Source organism: Apteryx mantelli, chromosome 8, assembly GCF_036417845.1.
Source record: "Apteryx mantelli isolate bAptMan1 chromosome 8, bAptMan1.hap1, whole genome shotgun sequence".
In the NCBI taxonomy this organism is placed as follows: Eukaryota; Metazoa; Chordata; class Aves; order Apterygiformes; family Apterygidae; genus Apteryx; species Apteryx mantelli.
In genome coordinates, this window is record NC_089985.1 from 17,175,501 (window position 1) to 17,195,270 (window position 19,770).

Below are 19,770 nucleotides of genomic sequence, written 5' to 3' on the forward strand. Positions count from 1 at the left end.
CCAGTTCTGTGGGTGTTTATCAGTGCTAGCTAAGGACTATAGTGGGAGAGAGAAAGAGAATTAGGATGGGAGGTTGAGGAAGGCATATCCTTATCATCATCTGCTTAGTCAATAATTATACTATTGCCCTGTGGGAAATCTGGGTCATGTGTAAGTCAATGCAAATCAAAAACAGTGGATGTCACTGCATTCTTCATTGCATCTCTCTGTGGAATAATTTGATTTTTTTTTTTCCTCCTTACATCATACCTGTTTCGCAAATCTATTGGAAGGATGGAACTCTGGATATATAGTATCTAATAAGATTTTACTTTCATAGTTGCAGCAGATTCAAACTTTTTTTTGTGACTGTCAGACCCAGTTTTGGTGGATTTTAAGTGTTGAGACTGAATATAGCCTGCATATATTCCTATAATGTGTGTTAGTTCTGAGATGCATGTGATTTTATGTTTCTGTTGTTTCTTGTGAGTTTTTAATTTATTGTTTGCCATTTGAATTAAAATTAAAAAATTTTTAAAAATGGTTTACACCAGATCTGGGAAAATTAATTTATCTCCAGAAACATGGTAGCTTCAGCATAGAAATATTTTCAGGTGGCATAATTAGTGTCCTATAATAAACATCTGTGTCATAAAATACTTTAAAATGATTTAGTGAGTATAGAATAAATCTATCTGTTTTGGATTATGATTGGAATGTATTTTCATTTATAATTATCATTTACTGAAGTGTGAATTGCTTCTTTACATTCTTTACAACTCATTTGCAGCAAGAGCATATTGCTTAAATTCTTTCTACCTTGAATTCCCTTTTTTCCTTCTATATTTCAAGGGCTCTATTCTCTATTAATTTTTGGCATGAAGCTAAAGGACAGAGGGACAAACAATATCTTGATGTCCACAGATGCATGCTAATAATTACTGCTGTGAATTGTAAGAGACTAATATTTATCTATACCTCTGTCATCACCTACCATTGATAACAGAACTTCCAGTTAAACCTACAAGAAGAAATGAATGGTTTTGATGTAAGAGTCTTTTACAATGCATTTGTAATCTTTTCCAAAAGCTTTAGGTATAAATTGAAAGGAAAACTGGTTATTATTAGCACTTTACTTATATTTTTAGAATTTTATTGCAGCTCTGACAAGATTACCCTTTGAGCTGTGTGTAACTGTATGGACCGTAGAGACATATTTATGGTTATTTAACAGATATACTGTATTGCAAAAGAGGTGAAGCAGACAATGAAAGATTTACTTCTTACAGTCTCTTTTTTGGCTCTTTTTGTATCTTACAAAAGAAGCAGACTTTCAAAGAGATGGGTGAGTTAAGTTTCTATACTGTTTTTATTGCCAATGTGAAAAATCTTTAGTAATACAAATTTGCAGTTCTGGCTTTGATTCTTTCTGCTTCAGGGGAAGTATCACCTCCATACTTACATCTTGGTGAAATCATTTGGCTGATTAAAAATAAAGGGTATGGCCTGAAAAAGGGTTTATTTTATTAATACCCCATTGCTTGATATGCCCATAGAGTAAATTAATCCCCTCCCATGCCCCCAAAGGTGGTCTTTTTGGCCTATACTTGGGAAGAAATTTGCAGTTTAGGCTTGGGAAAAGACTTCACGTGTTCTAATAGCCTGAAATGCATTCATTATTCATTCTGGCTGAACTGAATAGGAAATATGGGATGGGGTGTAAAAACATTTATGTAGCCATCCTATATTAATGATGGACTGAAATGGAGCTCAGTACAAGACAAAAAGTGTAAAATCCCACCCTAACATTTTTATAGGATCACTTTCAGCACAGAATTGAACCACATTAGAACTGAAATTTTCCTACTTATTAGTCTGTTCTTTGGCTTGTTCATAGTATGGTGATTTTAACTTACAAAACCTAAGAATCTCTCCTTGCCAGAAAAGTTAAACAGAAGAGGCCATATCTTGGCCATCAGCCAGCTCTACATTGACTTGTTTTGCAGGAATTTCCCCTTCAAACCATCTTCTTTTAATGTTTCTGAGGCAACTACTTTTATGGACCATCTTTTCTACTCAGCAAATCTATAACAATCATTCTCTGAACAATCATTCTCATATGGCACTAAACTGCCCTCTTGTTTACCAGTAGAGCTAAGATTGCTCTGTCAGTTCTGAAGTCTTCTGATACATACAGTTTTATATCTTGCAACATTTAGGGTCTTCTGCCTAATGCGCATGCTAGCAGAATACACTGATTCCATTTGCCCAATCCTATATTTTTTGCTTAAGTCTGCACTTTCTTTTGTGTAACTTTTAGTTTCATGAATGTAGTTGATAATTACCTGCTTTCAAAGGCTTGAATTATGAAGGGAGAAAGCTTGAAAGAGTTTGCTGCTTGTCACACGCTTCCTTCCTCCTTCTTTGGCCAGGTACGCAGTTGTTTTAAGGACTTGGTGTCTAAAATGCACATGGCAATTCACAGTATCAGCTTATTGATTAGTTTCTTTGAAAAGCCAATGTGTTAGTACCACAATATCTTTCATTTCTTCTTCAGATGTTCAAATAGACAAATGTCAAATAGAGAGGCTGTACTGATATTTGTATTTCAAATGCATTGCAAGCAGGTGGATATTACAACATCTGAGGCTAACCTAAGATCAAAGACACTATGTAGTTTCTGTGAAGGGTGTTTGTTTTCCCTCAGAAACAGGGCAATGGTTAAACTCATTGCCAAAATATGTTGCTTTCATACCCACTGAAATAGATTTGCTGAATGAGGGGTCTGCTCTGGAAAAGAGAGAGTTTTTTTCTTGTTAGCACTTCACTAAGACTTAGGATATATTTTTGAGTCCCTGTAACCTCTCCCGAGTTTCATGTGTAATCTTTGGTCAGTAATTTTAGCAATCCATAGTTTATACTTCCTCAGATGTTAAATGAGGGATGATAATAATAATAATAATATACCCTGACTTACAGTGATGGCTAGTGTGCAGTGTGTATCATTAAATAATACATGTGATATGTTGCAATATATCAGTGATAGGGAAGCTGTGTAAGTACCACACAGACAGAAAAGGTCCATTGTGTAGCAGTTATTCTTGGAAAGACGTCTTGAAAAATCGGGCAGAGGTTCTGTAAAACTGCTAGGGAAGATCAGGTAGAAATGGAACTTGGCTCCATTTACCTTATTGACAACCTTCACATAAATTATCTATAGGATACAGTGCTCTGTATTCATCAGATGGGACACTTCAACACTATGGTTTTGTCCAGGAATAACAGGGAAGAAGATACCAGTATTGAAGACAGTATATGACTGTAGTCCAGATTCAACTTGCAACAACTTCCTGATGATGAAGTTATTGTATATCAAAGCTAGGGTCTCTGGAGACTGACTGATGCCCCTATGTCAGTTTTGTTCTGAACACATTTACAATTTAATTATTATTACAACCAGTTCTTATACAGACATGTCATTTAACATAAGATTTTGGTCTGTGTTATAGGACTTCACTTGAACTTGGACCTGAGGAAGCTGGTTTTAATCTTATGGAGAATCTGATTCACTAATTTCATATGTGAATTATTATGTGAATTTGTGCAACTTTACAGAGTGATGTTTAGGAAGTGTCTAGAGGATTTATGACATGAATGAACAATAACGGCAAATAGACTCTTTTCCCTTCTTTGTCGGTCTTGTGACAGGATTCTGTTGGCACTTTTAAAAACTTTGAAATTGCCAATAAGAGATGCAATCTCAACATTATTCCCTTTGCGATTTCACACTACCAACTACTAGAAAGGAAAAAAATATTCCAGTTTCCAAGGATTTATAATTTTTTTATGGAACAGGTGAATAGTTTGACTTTCCATTTTATAGTTGGTAAAAACTAAGTAGAGTGTTGCATGGAGCTAGCTAATTAAGAACTGAACGTCACTGAAAACAGACTGCCTCTATCCATTTTTTATGTACTACTGTCATGCCTAGAATTGCATCCTTGAAGATAGATTCTTGAGAAAGATATATTCCATGTTTAGAGGTTCTTCATTTAATCAGCAATCACTTCACTTGAGGATGTGTCTTTTTATGAAGGCCTTGTTGCCAGTGTAATGGTTATGTTGATTGCCTTTTTTTTTCTCCCTGAGAAGAGTCTATAAATAAGAAAGGACTCAGTGAAATGTACCCTGTAAAAAAGTGAATACGAAGAAAAAGAATGGCTGTTGGTTGAATCCAGTCTTTTGAAAAGTTAAGTCTTGTTCGGTTCCTCAGTTGAAATGGCTGAAAATGTTCAATTTCATTTGAATTAAGGAAGCTGAGCATTACTGTAGCAACTTAAGAAAAACCCTCTTGACTTCCTGGAAACTGAAAGAAAATTTTTTTTTTTGAAGAAGTTGTTGTCTCTGACATCACTGAACTGCATTGCGAGTTTGCAAGTGGTTAGTTTAGGGTAACAGAGGAAGCAGCTCCTTCACTGTGATAAGCAGGCAGTGCAATGTATGTGCCTGGTTATTCTCCTTTTTGATTCAAGTTTCGCTGAGAAATTATTTTGCAGAGAGATAACACTTATTTTGCTTTCCAGAGAGAGAGAGAGAGAGACACACACACATGCTGTTTCATAAGGATACGCCTGATTTCCAGAAATAACCATGTTTTTGTGGCTTAAAGTCTTAGCATTTGGCTTTGTCTTTCTGGACCAGGATGCTTTTGTCAAAGGTAGGTAGCAACTGATATTTCATTTTCTAATTTTGAACCCATAATGTTCTGTGTAGAACTGAAACAATTTAAAAGCTTTGAAAAATGGAGAACTAACATCTTTGTTCAGAAACTAGAATACAATTATATGTAATGTTGTCAGAACCTAGATCAAGACGACTGACTCATAATACACAGGGCTAAAATGTCTTCCGCATGGTCATGGGTGTGAGTGCTGTATGAACTACTACTTAAAAAAAGAATTGCAGTCGCATTTGAAAAAGAATACATTTAGATCTCTTATATGAACCTATTCAATACAATCTTTATGTTTGGTTTCATTTCACAAGGCAGTACTTTTGTTTTCTGTGCTTAAAAGCTTTAAGAAAAAATTTTCCCATCCATTTAAGCCACTCCCTGATCTCAGATTCTGCATACAGTTCCTCAAATTTTGATTTTTACTGCAGTGGGATTGGAAAAAAAAGGAAACATTGTAAGCTTCTTTCTACTGTTGGAAAATTGCACTTATAATTAGTTTATAAAAACTGCTTCTTCAAAGAGCCTTCGAAATTTTGAATTGTCTATAACTACTACCCCACTGCAGGTGAATTTAAGTCACTTGACCTTTTTTAGCTTTAAAAAAGAAAGATGTAGCTGGAGAGGTTGAGTGCACAAAACATACTACATGTGTAAGAGTTGCGATGGTGAATAGCAATAAAATCAATTAATATTGAGGTAATAATTTATATGAAAATAAGCGTTTGGTGGATCTATGTTTGAAGAAAAGATTTTCTTGAAAAGAACATATAGCATTGTATATCTATATATCTTTCTTCAGTTTAGGTAGTTAATACAATTTGGCATAGTTTATGGCGGATACAGTCTTTTCAGTTAAGTAACATTCATCCTAAAAGTGCTCATAACTTACATGTTCTGAAATGGTAACAAATTACATGCAGGGCCAAAACTACTTCTCACATATGTTGAATTTATTTGTTTCTATCCTCACTTTATCATAGTAACTCCAGATTTATAATGATATAAGCAAGAAAATGATCTGCCTTTTAGTTGATAACCAGCTAAAAGAGCATATGAAGTCTGAACATTAGTTCTCTTGTCCTTCAAAGTCTCTGAAGAGAGCCATCATGCAATAAATCTGGTTGGATGTTATGAGAAAACAAGTGATTACTGTACTGTGAAGGAAAAGAACAAAACTTTCTCATTTTTCCTGACTTTTTTTTTTTAATCTGCTGTCCTACTTTTCATTTTATAAGTCTTTTTCTATGGCTTCCTACTGCTCCCTTTCTTCAGGAAGAGCAGGTTACAGCCTGCTTTTGCAGCCACCTCCACAGTCAGTGGACGCATTAGGTAACAGAGAGGGCTGGAAGACAGAAAGAAGGGTAGCAGTGTTTTATTTCAAACAATAGTTATTTTCTCTGTCTACAGACAGTAGTCTGGCTTGATCCAGTTCCTCGCTACATGTTGTTGCTATACAGAAGAGCCTCAAAGAAATGCAATGATTTAACTCCTCTCTAGAACACTTAAAGCAATTAACTGCCTGATTCTGCAGTATCAAGGACTCAACATTACAAACCATGTTTTCACTATGTTGTTTGGTGCATGCTTATTTGAGACTCCTGTCTTTCTGTTCTGTACCACTTTTCTACAGTTATGACCTATCTGTATAATTTTCCCCGTAGGCTGAATTTTGGCTTTCAGGACACCTTTCTCTGTATATACAACAGGGGGGAAGAGTAGGAGCAGAAGGCTCCTGGAGATCGGTTTTCCTGTAAGGGTGATAGGACTATTATACATCATCTTTGCTCTGCAGATTACTTTGCCTAGTAGCTGTGAACTAACTGCTCAATCTTTTAGGAAGGAGTTTTTTACTGGAGGGGCAACACTAGGAAAAGGTGGAGTAGGCTTTGGTTTTATGGCAGGAATAATTTTCAGGTGCTTGCTAGTCACTGTTGAGTGTACTTTGGGATTTGTTTTGACATTATGATTAGTGTCTAAGAGCCTAAAATACCTAGTGATTTTGAAGACCCAATAGGACAATTTTAAGATTGTTGGATTTTTCACTACAAGCCCAGGCATCCTATAGAGTATCTCAAATTCCCTGCAGTATCCAAACCACTTTTGAAAACTTCAAACTACATTTGAAAAATAAAAGTTAGGAATACCTAGAACCTGCACAAAAGCCTTTTCATTATGTAAATCCCCCAAATAAAAGACTCATATCCATCTAGTTATACTGGTAGTAAGCAGTGACTAATGGTATTTGTGGATGTACCCACATTCCAATAAATAACAAAGCTTTCATTTGAAAGTGGATGGGATTGTACACAAAGAACCAAATCCTGGAGTTGGATCTGCCATTGTAAACATTTTCACTGCTGAAATATCTCATTAAACACATCAATGCTTTGTGTAATATTGGTTAGTCTTTCATCTCCACCTAGATAGAATAGCTAGCTTTATGAAAATCTTTAGTTGTCAGGTGTGTGCCTTTTAAAATCTTTAGTGCAAGGTTGATACTCTAATGCCTTCTATTATCTAGGCTGACTTTCTGATCAAAAAGCTAATACTAACATACTGGATACAAGGCATCATTTCATATCTTTGTAAAAATTGTAAAATACAACTTTGTTCTTATTTAAGAAAAAAAAAAAGAAAGAAAAAGAAATGCTTGCAGGATTTGGAGCACTTTTTTTTATTCCATTAGCCCATTAATTCAGGTTCCTCCCTCACCCTCCACAAAAGTATTAGCAATTTGGTGGCTTTCAAAAGCTTTTACCCACTGCAGAGCAACTTCCTTTATCTCAGGAAACTAAATAATTACTTGGTAGTTTCATGTGTGACTTTATTTTCCAAGTAAATGTACAGAGCTTCAGTAAGCACACGCAAATCTGGGACGACGGACTCTCCATGCTCCAAAACTATGGAGAATCTCACCGGGAGATGCTCATGTGTTCTTGCCACCGGCATAAGCTCCAGTACAGATATAGGCAAGAGGAGTGCAGTGGCCCCAGAGCACCACCTCTATGTTTTCCTCTTATGGAAGCCCCACTGCAAGTTCTGTTTAGGATTGTATCACGTGCTTTTTTAGTTGTGCGTTTAAGGTTTTCTGAAATGCATACCCCAGCGTTCTGCAGACAGAACCAGTTACCAGTTTTTCACAGCTTGTACACTTCTAATACTTGATTCAAGATCCTCTAGGGTGAAGAGTTCGTGTATGCACAGGGGTGCAAGCAGTTTCTGGGTTGGCCAAATGCGAGCCAGTTCTAAACTGGAAGCCATTCAGTTTTATTAGTCTGGTGTTGTACCTAAAAAGACAAAGTCTACAGAGAGGCAGGATGCATATTTTAACCTGAGCACAGCACCACACTAACATGACTACATGTTTTCTGGACTAGAATTAGCTACTGACTTGGATCAAATGCATAATTTTCTTTACCCATTTGCCTAGACCTACACAAACAGAGAAGGAGCATATGGTTGGATTGCTGATAGGGTATATTAATTGATAAGTGCAGAATAGAGAAGAGACATTGGTTCAAGACTAATGGGTCTTTCTTACATAGTATAGAAAATATATTTGTTAATCATTCTGTATTCACTCACATTAGCAAATTGACATACTGAGAATGTTTTACTGGTATAAACCTAAAGCCAAAATACTTCATGCAGAGACTAGTTGAAAAGAAAATCCTGCTGTCAGTGGCATGTTGCATTGGAGCTGCTTCCTTTACTTTTGATTTTTGTTTGGTGATCTTCTGTTAATATATTTGTTCTGAAGAACAAATTAACAGTGAGTGGAATAGAAGCATCACAAATATATAATGAGATAAGGCAGAAAAGGTGGGGGGAGGAAACCCTAGTAAGTGTCGGGAATCAAACTCGGGTTTTCTGACTCCAGTGCCCTATCTGCAAGGCCACCTGCCTCCCTGAAAATGTGTGTATGCATTAAACAGGTAGGTAGTCTCCATACTAAAATTGTGAATGCATTGTACATAGTACCTGATTTTTTTTTTTCTTTTTTCCTGTGCAGCTGCACTTTGGTATATACTGTAGCATGCTGGGAGCAAGAAAAGGAAAACAGCAGGCCATGAATACGTTCAGTTTGCTGTTTACATTCTTGGTCTAGTTTTAAGAGTTAATATTCATAAGCATATATCTGGCTCACCATGAAGGCAGAACAAATTAACCCACAATGAACTTTCTGCTGTCATGGCTAGGCTTCTCTCAGTATTCATTTAACCACCTCATTTAAAGTTAGCTCAAGCATCTCTGCATTATGCTGCATTTTGCAGTACAGACTGTCACTGTCACTTCCCCTTGTTTCAGTGGATGTCCTTCCTGTGCTGTCTAGCTCGGGCGTGAGGACCCTAGTGCCGTGCAGGGCAGTGGTCCCTGCGGGAGCAGGGCCTGGGACAACACTGGAGCCAGAAGCATTGCAGGAAAATGTTGTGTGCTGGGCAGGGCTTCTTAGTACGTGTTCAGCACTTTGCAGCTGTTACTGAACTACTTTCAAACCCTTGCAAGAGCTGGTGTGTGTTACAGGGATATAACAGTTCACATAGCACTGGACTGGATTGCTCCACGTCATGCTGTGTTGCTTGGGGCACACGTGGGGCTGATTGCTGGGAACGTGACTGCCAGCCCCATCTGGGAAACTGCGGCAGGACCTGAGCTCTGCCTTCTGCAGCATGCTGAGATGTCTGCTGTTTGCATTTACTTGTTTTTAATCGTCCATAACGAGAAATCAAACAGTTGTTTCTTTTAGGCAAACTTATAAAGTATGGAATATCCAAACCATCTTTTTTTGAGAATAGCTTACTCTCTTCAAAGCTAAATTTAGGCTCTCAATCAGTTTTGTGCAAACAGTGGTGAAAATTCTTGAAGTGGCAAAACTCTGACTTTCTCCTGCAAATAGCAAGATTAAAATAACCTAAACAGTTGTGAAAGCTGTTTTTTTCTGCCACTTTTTCATTTCCTTGGCTGAAGCAGAGCCTCAGAAGGCTGTAATGTGTGTCCTGGTGCATTTCTAGGTTATCGGTACACTTGCAAACCAATCATGTTCACTGGCATTTCAGTAGCTGTTAAGCATTTTATCTATTTCCAGGCTTCTTTCTCTTTCAAGTAAAGCAGTTTGGGGCCTTCAGTGCCAGGATTTTAGAAACTAGCTGTGAGCACTTCAGTGCCAGCTTATATTATTTGTAGTGTTGTATAGCTAGCAGGATCCACTTATTTTCTTTTATACGACTACTTTTGCAGTACTGTTCTTCCAGTTATTCCCCCTGTGCCAGTGCCTCCTCGGCTAGCCTGCTTGCTTTGGTTTCTTTTCTCTAATTTCAAAGACTTCTCTTACGGTCTGTCTGTTCTTCATTCATAATCCCACCACCCTGTACAGAACTATCCGCTCAAGAGGTATCTTTTGTTGTGCTTGAATGATTTTTTTTGTTGTTGTTGCAAAAATGTGGACTCCATGGAGCAATATTTTTAATTGCCTTTTGAAATACATTCTTTCCCTGACAAATGAAGCAGGACAAAAAGAAAAATAATCAAACTAGCTGCCCTAGCAGAAGAGTGAAGTCATACAGAGAAGCTTTCAGTACAGCATACAAGCAAATAGCAGTTCGTTAAATGAATCGTATATATCCTGAAAGCACCTGAAAGACTTTAGAATTAGGGCCTATACTACAATACAGATCCTCAGCTGAAATGATACAAAAGTATACAGCTAGTATAAGCCTTGCCGGGTAATCGTATACATACCGCAAAAGTGCTCTACTGACTAAAGCTATGAATGGAATATTTAAAATATTACTAGTTCCTGAACTGTTTCATTTCTCCAGATATCAATTTTGCCGTCTGTTAAGTTGAAAGTAGTAATACTTACCTCATTGTAATATGCGGAGCCATAATTCCTTAAATATTTTAAGAAATGACTGTCATTAGTAGTAAATTACCACAGATTAATCTGAAGAAATTGGTTATGTATTAGAGATCTTTGAGTAGTGTATCTGTGCAAAGAATGAAAAGCATTAAACACATGACTCGTGCACAAGTTCACAACCTGTTCTCTCTCAGTTCTAAAGCACGGGTGTTGGCAACGGGGAGCTGATACTTTCTGCTGAGTAAGAACAACCCATACAAGAATATTACCGTGCTTAACTTCAGCAAATCTGAATTTCTCTAAAATGTTCTCTTGTGAATTGTAGTCTCCATCTTAACCAGTGTCAGGTGAAATGACCCAAATCAGTCAGTGAGTCATGGTAAGACACAGGGACAGGTCTGCCGTCTCTTTACTTCCAGTGTCTACAGACAGGAATGTGTGCCCAAATGGACCACAGCTGCAAAAGGCTTGACTTTGAAAAGCATGCTCCGCATTTAGGAGTAAATACTACAGTGAGACTATCTAGTCAGTTAGGTGTTTTTCGAAGTTTTGGTGATAACATTTATGAACTCAAGTCAATTGTACTAGAGAAATGCAGACCAAGCCAAGTCCGTTTAAAATCATATGCAAGCGTAATAAAAAGACGGTTGGCCAATATTGCTCCTGCAGCAATCCAGTTAATCTTCCTGAGATGTACCTTAGATGTCTAAAATGAATGCAGAATAACACACTTGTATGCAGTAGAAGAATCTGTTGTTTTTAATGAGTTTTGGATAGAGTATCTTGAGGATATTTTATTCTTAATATTAGTCCTCCTTGTAAGAATCCGCATGCTAATGAAACATGCTTATTTTTTTTAATGATATGTACATTTTTTTACTTGGTTCCTGATGGCAGTGATAGACTATCAGCACAGGTCTGTTGTAAGCAATACACAAGTTCCCCTTCATGCCTCCCTGTGTGTATGAATTTGTACGCATGTGCCTTGTATCTGGGAGTGAGTGGAGATACAATTATGATTCTTGAGATTGTCCAATATACGATGAAAGGGCCTGGCCTTGTTTGCAGTTTCTTTAATGCTTCTGTGCTCAACTTTGCTGGCTCGACAGAACTGAAAGGCTTTTCTACATCCTCCACACCTGCAGGCTAATGTTTTAATCTGAAGTATGAAATGTGGTTGAGATTTCAGGGAAAGATGTGAAGTAGCAGTAAGACTCGTGCATTTGTGCAACTTGGTAGCGCTTCTGATTCTGGTGTTCTGGTCTGCTAACCAAGTGCCTTAGAAATAAACATTCCCAAGAGCTGCTCAATGCACTCTCTCTCGCTCCCAGAAAGCACGTTAGGAATAAGAACAGCTTAACCCAATGTCAACTTACGTACTTACAGAGAGCACCAGGGCAGACAAAATCAACAGCTCTGAGTTTAGAAGCTTTGCAATGGGATGATGCTGAATAAGAGGGACGTGGTTCAAGGAAATAAATATGAGGTCTATAATGATTTATTTATTCTTGATGGTGACAGATTAAGGATTTCTAATACTTAGAGGTGAAACTTTCATAAAATCCAGTGACGTCTGACCTCCTGAATTCGGCACTTTATACTGTTTTGAAGATTGACCTGTTTGGCCATGAGGATTTTGAGGTGATAAAATACAAAAGTTTTAATATGTAGTAAGGTAGTATTTGTAGAGGTATACTGTTATGTGGAAAGCTGGTCTGCAGATGCTTTTGACTGAACACAGAATGTCCTAAGTCCATTGGAAATCATAGAAGAGTTCAGGATAAAAGGTCCCACAAAAATTCTGACGTTTGAGGACCAAATTATTACAAAAAATAATAAACAAGCCACAGCTGCATTTGTCTTCCGCCTATAATTAATGCTGGACTTGAGGGTCTGCTAAGTTAAGTTGCAGTTTTGCACCATCCTGAATAAACAGAGAAGTGTTTGGAGCAGCAACTGGTTTTAGATTTTGCGTTAATATCGGGAAGAAAGCCATTTACAATGTGGAAGTGATTCTGCTCCAGAAATGTCAGCTAGTATGTCGTCACTGTAGGAGCATGCCTTAAATAGTAAGGGAAAGATTGCTTGTAAACCACAGCTTATAGCAGACACTCTGTAATGAGCAATGAAGACATCTTAGTAATACTGCGCAGGTCAGATGGCACCATTTTTAGCTGCTCTCTCTGCAGTCGAGTCTCTTGATTTCTTTCACAACAGCATTGCTGCTCACCTGAGTGTCACCTCAGCAGTGACGTCAGTGGAAAGTCTGCAAAGGCAGTACTTTGAAACTTTCAGAGCTCTTACAAGATTTATTTTATCTTTGTGGTTTTTCACTGTGGTTTGCTGAATTTTCTTTGGCTTTATATTAAAATAGGAAAATAAAGTCTGCAGTTTTTACTCACAATAAAGGGCTTTGGGGTCTTTAAACTCTAAGTGCTGCTTTCCTGTTTGCTTCCCCAAGAAAGCTGTTTGTAGGAAATACCCCCAGTTTTGACTATATGCTCCAAGAAAACTTGGGAACCATTTGTTCTTAGAAGGAAATGATAAGATTTTCAGAAGACCTCTCTGTGTTGGTCCCTGAGATGATGTGAAAAATTTGGGTGCCCAGCGGCAAATTAATCTCTTCTGAAAGCGTTACTGCAGTTGTGAATACTGAGCACTTAGAAAGTCAGGAAGGGGGTGTGTGTGTGTGTCTGAGCTGTGTATGCTGCTATGAACATGTTCGTTATTTTTCATACAGTAGGGCTAACGGCCACAATCATAATCAAATGCTCCCGTTGTGCTAGGTGCAGTGAAAACATAGGATGAAAGACAGTCTCTCCCATGAAGAGTTGATGGTCTGATTCTGGACAGCGTGGACATCTCTTAAAAAGGAGTGGTAGAGGCGAGCAGAAAGACAGATGAGGGAAATGGCAATAGTAGCATGTGTGTCCAGCCAAATAGTTTACATAATCCCCTGTGCTATTTATTTCCTTTTCTGAGACAGGGACATGCAGTATCTTACTGCAAACAGCACATAACTAAATAAATTATTCCCTGGATCCAAAAGAAATCCTCCTACCTACATCCATGTATTATAATTCTCACATTGTGCCCTTACAACTCCTTTACAGGACAACAACTGCAGCATATTTGTGGAAGAGAGCACTTTATCATAAAACTACTAAAGGGAAAAAAACTTATGTTTGTCCAAAGCTCTTTTCTTACTATATTAAAATAATAATAAAAGTCAGGTCACATTCAAAGGCATTATATTTATTCGCAGTGATTATTTGCTCCAGTTATTTAATCTTTTCCTTAACGTATTGTATTCTCTCCCCAGTGAGTGAATACAGTAAGCAAACAGAACATGTAGATGATGTGTTGCACACACGCAGACACACACTCTCTCCTTCTCTTGTATGGGAGGGCATATAATCTCATGCCTCTGATACTCAATTTTTGTAACAGATGCCCTGTTTACATGAAATGACATTATGTGAATAGCAACTACATATGAGAGGGACTGTATTCTATTCTGTTCAATTCATAAACTTTTACATTATATTCAGCATTCTCATATCTGAGCCTTCATGAATAATAACAACAATAATAAATTAATACTGACCTGTCATTGACCCAATAGATTTATTTAGACAGAAAAAAATCAAGCTACAACTCTTTTGTCTTAAAAAAAAAAAAAAAAAAAAGTAATAAGAAAGAAATCAAGAACTTACGTTCAGGGATGCAAAGGATGACATCACATTTCCTGGATATCAGATGGTGAACTCAGTAGAGAGACAAGCTCTGGGAATTGCCTGCAATTAATTAAAGTGTGGCCTGGATCCATATTACAGTATTGAATATTTTGAAATATTTGTTGAACTCCACAGAGTTTTTTTTTGTGGAATTGGTTGTGATTCATTTAGTCAGTTGGAGTTCAGGGTCACAAGGACCTTCAGATTCTAGATGGCTACAAGTTTGAGTAAAAAAGATTTTGTTTCAAAATGCTAAGGGTTTGGAAGGCTGTGTTTGCTACTAAAATATTTATTGGAAGATATGGCTGTGAGTAGAAACTCGAATGAAGCTGATGTATTGTGTAAGAACTATTTACAAATGTCTTCCTCTAAATCTCAGATCTTTCTGTCATATCAGCTTGTCTTCATGTTGATGGGCAATATAGATAGGTAGCAGGAAACAGGTATAACCCTACAATCTTTTTAAAAATTGCTTAACATCTTTAAGATAGTCTTTGGAAAGTACTGCAATGATCAATAGAGTGATGTATCTTCTAATTTATGGTTGATGTCAGATCTTTACTGTGTTACTGGATACAACTGACTTCTTTTTAGTGAGATTTTCTGTAATTATAAGCAATTAGCATTCAGGAAGCAGTTTTGATCAGATATGAAGCCAAATGAGAGGAGATCAGTGTTGTGGGACAGGGAGTAAGGATTTGATGGTACAGCCATTGCTACCCCAATGCTTCAAAGGAAGAAGAAGGATGAAACTGGCAAAAGAGAAGAGGTAGGATGCTGGGACTGAGATGGCAGTGGGGAACAGAGCAGCTGGAAGGAGAGGGAAAGAGAAAGATCTGAAAAAATAAAAGAAAGCAAAGATCAGATAGGAATAAGCAAGAGGTGATCTGTGTAGGGATCAGTGGGAAGAGGTGAGTCTAGCAGGAATCAGAAGACTAATGAATTGGGACTAACTAGGTGAGAAAACAATAGTTCTGTTTTGATGGAAAACAGGATTCAGGCAAAGACAGGACAGAAAAGATCAAGTTTGGAGCTAGAAGACAGAAGAACTGTTCACTTCTGCATCATACTCAAAGGCCTGAAATAGCAACCAAAGTCCCTGAGTCTCACTGCTTCTCTACCGTCAGCAAATATCTGCAAAATTCACTGATGAAGGTCTTCTACCACTGACCTACACTTAAGATAACAATGTATTAATGCTATCAGTACTCCCTTAAACCCATGAGGCAGATCTGAGCAATAGATACACACATCCCAATCCTGCTGATAAAGCCTGGGGATAGCATCATGGTGCCCTTTCAGAGAGTTTCTGATTTTTTTTTTTTTTTTTGAGGGTGGAGGATGTTTTTTTAAAACTAAGAAATCACATGTACAGAACGACATGAAGATTGCAAAGCTAAGCATTCACAGTTTGGAGAAAATAGGTTCGTCTGTATATCCTATGACAGTTTTTACTGGCAGGATCATATACTGTTTTTTCACCGCAGGATTCTTTCCTCAGTGCACAGAATGAAAACATATTCAGTGTATTATTTTATCTGTGTTTTCAATGCATAGGAGAAACAGCCTTATTTACTGAATACTATTCAAAGCTTTCTCTGCAGCTACAAATGTTTCCTCTTAAGTTTTTTTATGGTGCTCATCTTTTGTATCTCGGTGCTACACACATATGCAATTTCATATTTGTGATGACAAAATGATCCAAAGAGGGGATCAATCTACTGATTCAGAAAGCTTATTCTGAGACCTAGCAGGCACCATACACTTTAAAGCACCCCTTACTTCAGTTAATTTGAAGTTTTGAAAGCTCACCACGTTTGCACGTCAGACTAGTACCACGATGGTAAGAACCTGATAACTGCAGAACAATTACTAATGGCTGCTGGATGGAAAATTTGATATAAGTAGCTTTCCTAGCATCATACAAGAATTCTTGGAGAAGAGCTGGAATATAATCGTGTTACCTAAACCAGCATTTTACTCCTTAGCCATGATATCTCTTTTCTTTTGTGATCCTCACTAATGTCACGGCTTCTGCAGAGAATTAGGTGACTCTACAGGCAAAAGGTGTCTTCCCTGCAGCCCCTGAGTAGTTCTCAGTTTGTCCATCTTGTGTGATGGACAAGAAGAGCAGTATGTGACCATAGAAGAGAAGATGCTGTCTCGGTGAGTATCTGTAGGTATTAAGAAAGGAAAAGACCTACAGCTTTGCACTGGCTATACAAAAGGATCTTTGCCAACTCCTGTATGATTGCCTTTGCTACCCCAAAAATGTCTTTGGGAGCAGCTTTTGTGTGTAGAATCATATTATAAAATACTAGTCAGGTGTGGTGAAAATCATGGTTATGTGTGACTTTTTGGAGTGTAATTCTGTGTTGAAGTTCTTCTGGTAATGTTATGGACTAAAAAAATCGATTTTTTTTTCTTATAGCTACTCTTCAAAGATTTGGGACATAACTAAAGAACCAGTACTGAAATTCTGCTTTTTTTTTTTTTTTTTTTCCCCCCTTCAAACATCTACTGGTATAGTTTCTTGCATTGGTGTAATGCCAAGTCTACTACATTCCTGAACCTCCTGACCCAGTGCAACCCATTGGCAGCTATTTCTCCTACTTATTTCTGAGGATTAAGATCATTTATGCTGTATTTATGACCTACAAAACTGACTTGTATTATATCAGTTACGACTATTTTTGTGTAGCTCTTGATCATCAGTTATCAAAATGCATGTTGCATTTGTTGCTATTATTTATTTGACAGAGGGCATTAAATGGTGTTTCATGAGGTGTTCCTCCTTCTTGCAAAAGAGTGAAATATTGTAAAGTGGATTCCACATTTAAAAATCATATGAATATTGAATTTTGATAATTTATATAACAATCTCCACTAGATTAGTGTGGCATCAGGAATGTGTACTTAGAATTTTTAGAATGCGTTAAGCTTCAATTTGGATGAAGGACAATATAATTGTCCTTCAATTGTTGGAGCACAGAATTTACATGGAAGTAGAAGGAAGCAGCCTACCGAAAAACCATCATTTTTTATAATCAAATGATTCTCTTTAGTACCTGCTTTGAGCTGTAGCCTTTATTTTTATATCCTTAATTAGCATCAAGACTTGAAAAGTGGTTGTTGGTAGGAAATTCAAGTGCAAAATATTATGCAGGAATATCTGATATTTTAGCTCGGGTGTAAGAGATGTTTTGGGAGAAAAAAGAAAAAGTGATTTGTTGACTGTTTCAAGTCTTTCAAAGTTAAGAAGGTGTCTAGCATATTTTGTGTTACTGCAGTAAGTCTAAAATAAGCGTTGAGTAAGTAAAAGGAAATATTTCAGTTTCTCTGGATCAGGTTAGGATCCCTGCAGGAGAAACTGCTTTCCGTATGGTTCCTTTGAACTGTTAGAGACACTGACAGAACTGAGCTTTCTGTATTTTTGGTGGGTATAGTGGACTTTTTAGGATCACTTAGGCTCCTCAATCTCTTATGTGTTTTGAAAATTTTTGCCTTTGAAATACAATGATTGTGCTGATATATTAATAACTGGCACTAATAATTGTGGTCTTGATGTCAAAGAAAACAGTAGAGCTTATTCTGGTAAATTAGTGGAATTTGTTCCTAGCCAAGGAGTAAGTGAGTATTAAGGGCATGATTGTCACTTTTTGTGTTTGTTAATCTGAAAAGGATGAAAATCTAATGATTTATCTCCATTTCTTCAGGGGAACATTTCTATCTGAAAATGAAGAAAGCTGTTCTGGGAGTGGTACGACTGAGGAAGCCTTATTTTTAGTAGCACTTGGTGTCCGTTGCTCCCTAATGCCCTCATCCTTTCTGGCAGCCTCCAGAACTAGTCCAGAGCTATGTTGTGTTGACTGGATAGCCTCTCTCTACTGGTTGGCTGCCTGGTCCCATGTCTGCTGTCACTGACTCCAAAGCCAGGGAACATTTGGATCTGGGGCACCGGAAAAAACTGTGGAATCTAAGATTGTTGTTCTGAGCACGGTTATTGTCATGGAAATAATGTCCTTCATTTTCTCAGTGATTAGATCTGATTCATTTTGAGGGACAAGCACTAACAGTCTTGAACTGATTCATCAAGATAGGTAGCATCTTTGTCTCTAGATGAGTATGGAAAATTACCTGACCTTTGATGGATATTTTGATAAAAGCAGACACACAGGCCTATGTTGAGTTTCCAGGAAGTGTAGGCAGAATAGTACCATTCTTCCATTTATAACAAAGATTAAAAGCAATTCTTGGAGGGGGGGGAAGGAATTCTTGCTCAGAGGAGTCTCTGATAATGTCTTTGGTCTCTATGGAGTCAGCAGTATTGTGCAGAATGAATGCAGATGGCTGGAAAAAAGTATTACAGCTTGATAATTGCAGTGTTATTACAGCAGGGGTAGGGGGAGAAGCAATATCTAATTAAGAAAAATGCATTCTTTTTCCAGTGAAGAAGGCATTTCATTCGTATCTTAATAATGGTTTCAGCTGCAATACTATAATGATTATACTCTCCCTTCAGCAAATTCTTACCTGTACAAGCTTTGAAATTATGTTTGTGAGGGGTTTGCCTGAGAGAAAATGGCTAGTCTTTAAAATAAATGTTACTAGGACTTCACCTATTTAAAGTCTGTGCCTTTGAGACAGCAAAGATTTATTCACTAGTTTAAGAGACAACTTCAGTGAGATTTCTTAGGGTGAAGATAAGATACCTCAGTGTCAGGATAGGCTACAGAATCAGGTAAACACATAAAGCTTGATTCCTTCCACACATGGCTGTAGCAGCTGCTCAGGACTTCCAGACTCTTCCTGGCATTATCGTTCTTTCTAGAGTGAGGTTTCATGTGTGTAAGGAGAAATACAGTAACTCCTCCTAAATGCTGAGGGGTTTAGAGTAGATTTCTGCATCTGGGAATGTTTTCACAGCTTGATGTATTTCATACATATAAAACTGGTCTTGAATGAAACATAATCTCAGTGATTGTCATCTTAATCTTCTAAGGGAAACTAGGTGAGACAAAAGAAATGGAAGTAATTTCCTCAAGATGATCATGGAGCATTTTTCGTTACATTATTAACTTGCAAAATGTTTGTGTCATTAGAGGAGAAAGCATATATTTATAGAAATGAGTCTGCATATTTATTAAACTAAGTGCTGCTACGCATCAGTTATTAAAGGAAATGCAAAAGAAAGAGCCTTGGGACATCTGTTCGTCATCACAAATTATCACCTTGTAGAGGTGAAGTAAAATATTTCTGTTTAAAAAATGGACTTCAATAAATTTTCTTTGATAAATATCTAGCTGTTACACAGAGCTCAAAACACTTCAGCAAAGAAGAGCCGTTATTCCCCTTTTAAATGGAAGCAGGTCCAGAGAGCTGATTTGCTAAAGGTCACATAGCAAGTTGGTGGACAAAAGAAAATACTCTGGAACTTTCTGCCAAGTAAGAAAAAACAA

General features: G+C 37.3%; 1 protein-coding gene across 4 annotated transcripts in view; it reads left to right on the plus strand.

Annotated features, from left to right (window-relative positions):
* Positions 1 to 4,429: 4,429 nt before the first annotated feature.
* The window catches only part of PTPRC (protein tyrosine phosphatase receptor type C), a 69,268-nt gene continuing 53,927 nt past the window's right edge, over positions 4,430 to 19,770 (plus strand). For all 4 annotated transcript variants that reach the window (XM_067300779.1, XM_067300780.1, XM_067300781.1 and 1 more), the window contains exons 1-2: positions 4,430 to 4,477; positions 4,563 to 4,696. In XM_067300779.1, the coding sequence (XP_067156880.1) occupies positions 4,630 to 4,696 (67 nt within the window). In that variant the 5' untranslated portion in view covers positions 4,430 to 4,477; positions 4,563 to 4,629. The remainder of the gene's footprint in view (positions 4,478 to 4,562; positions 4,697 to 19,770) is intronic.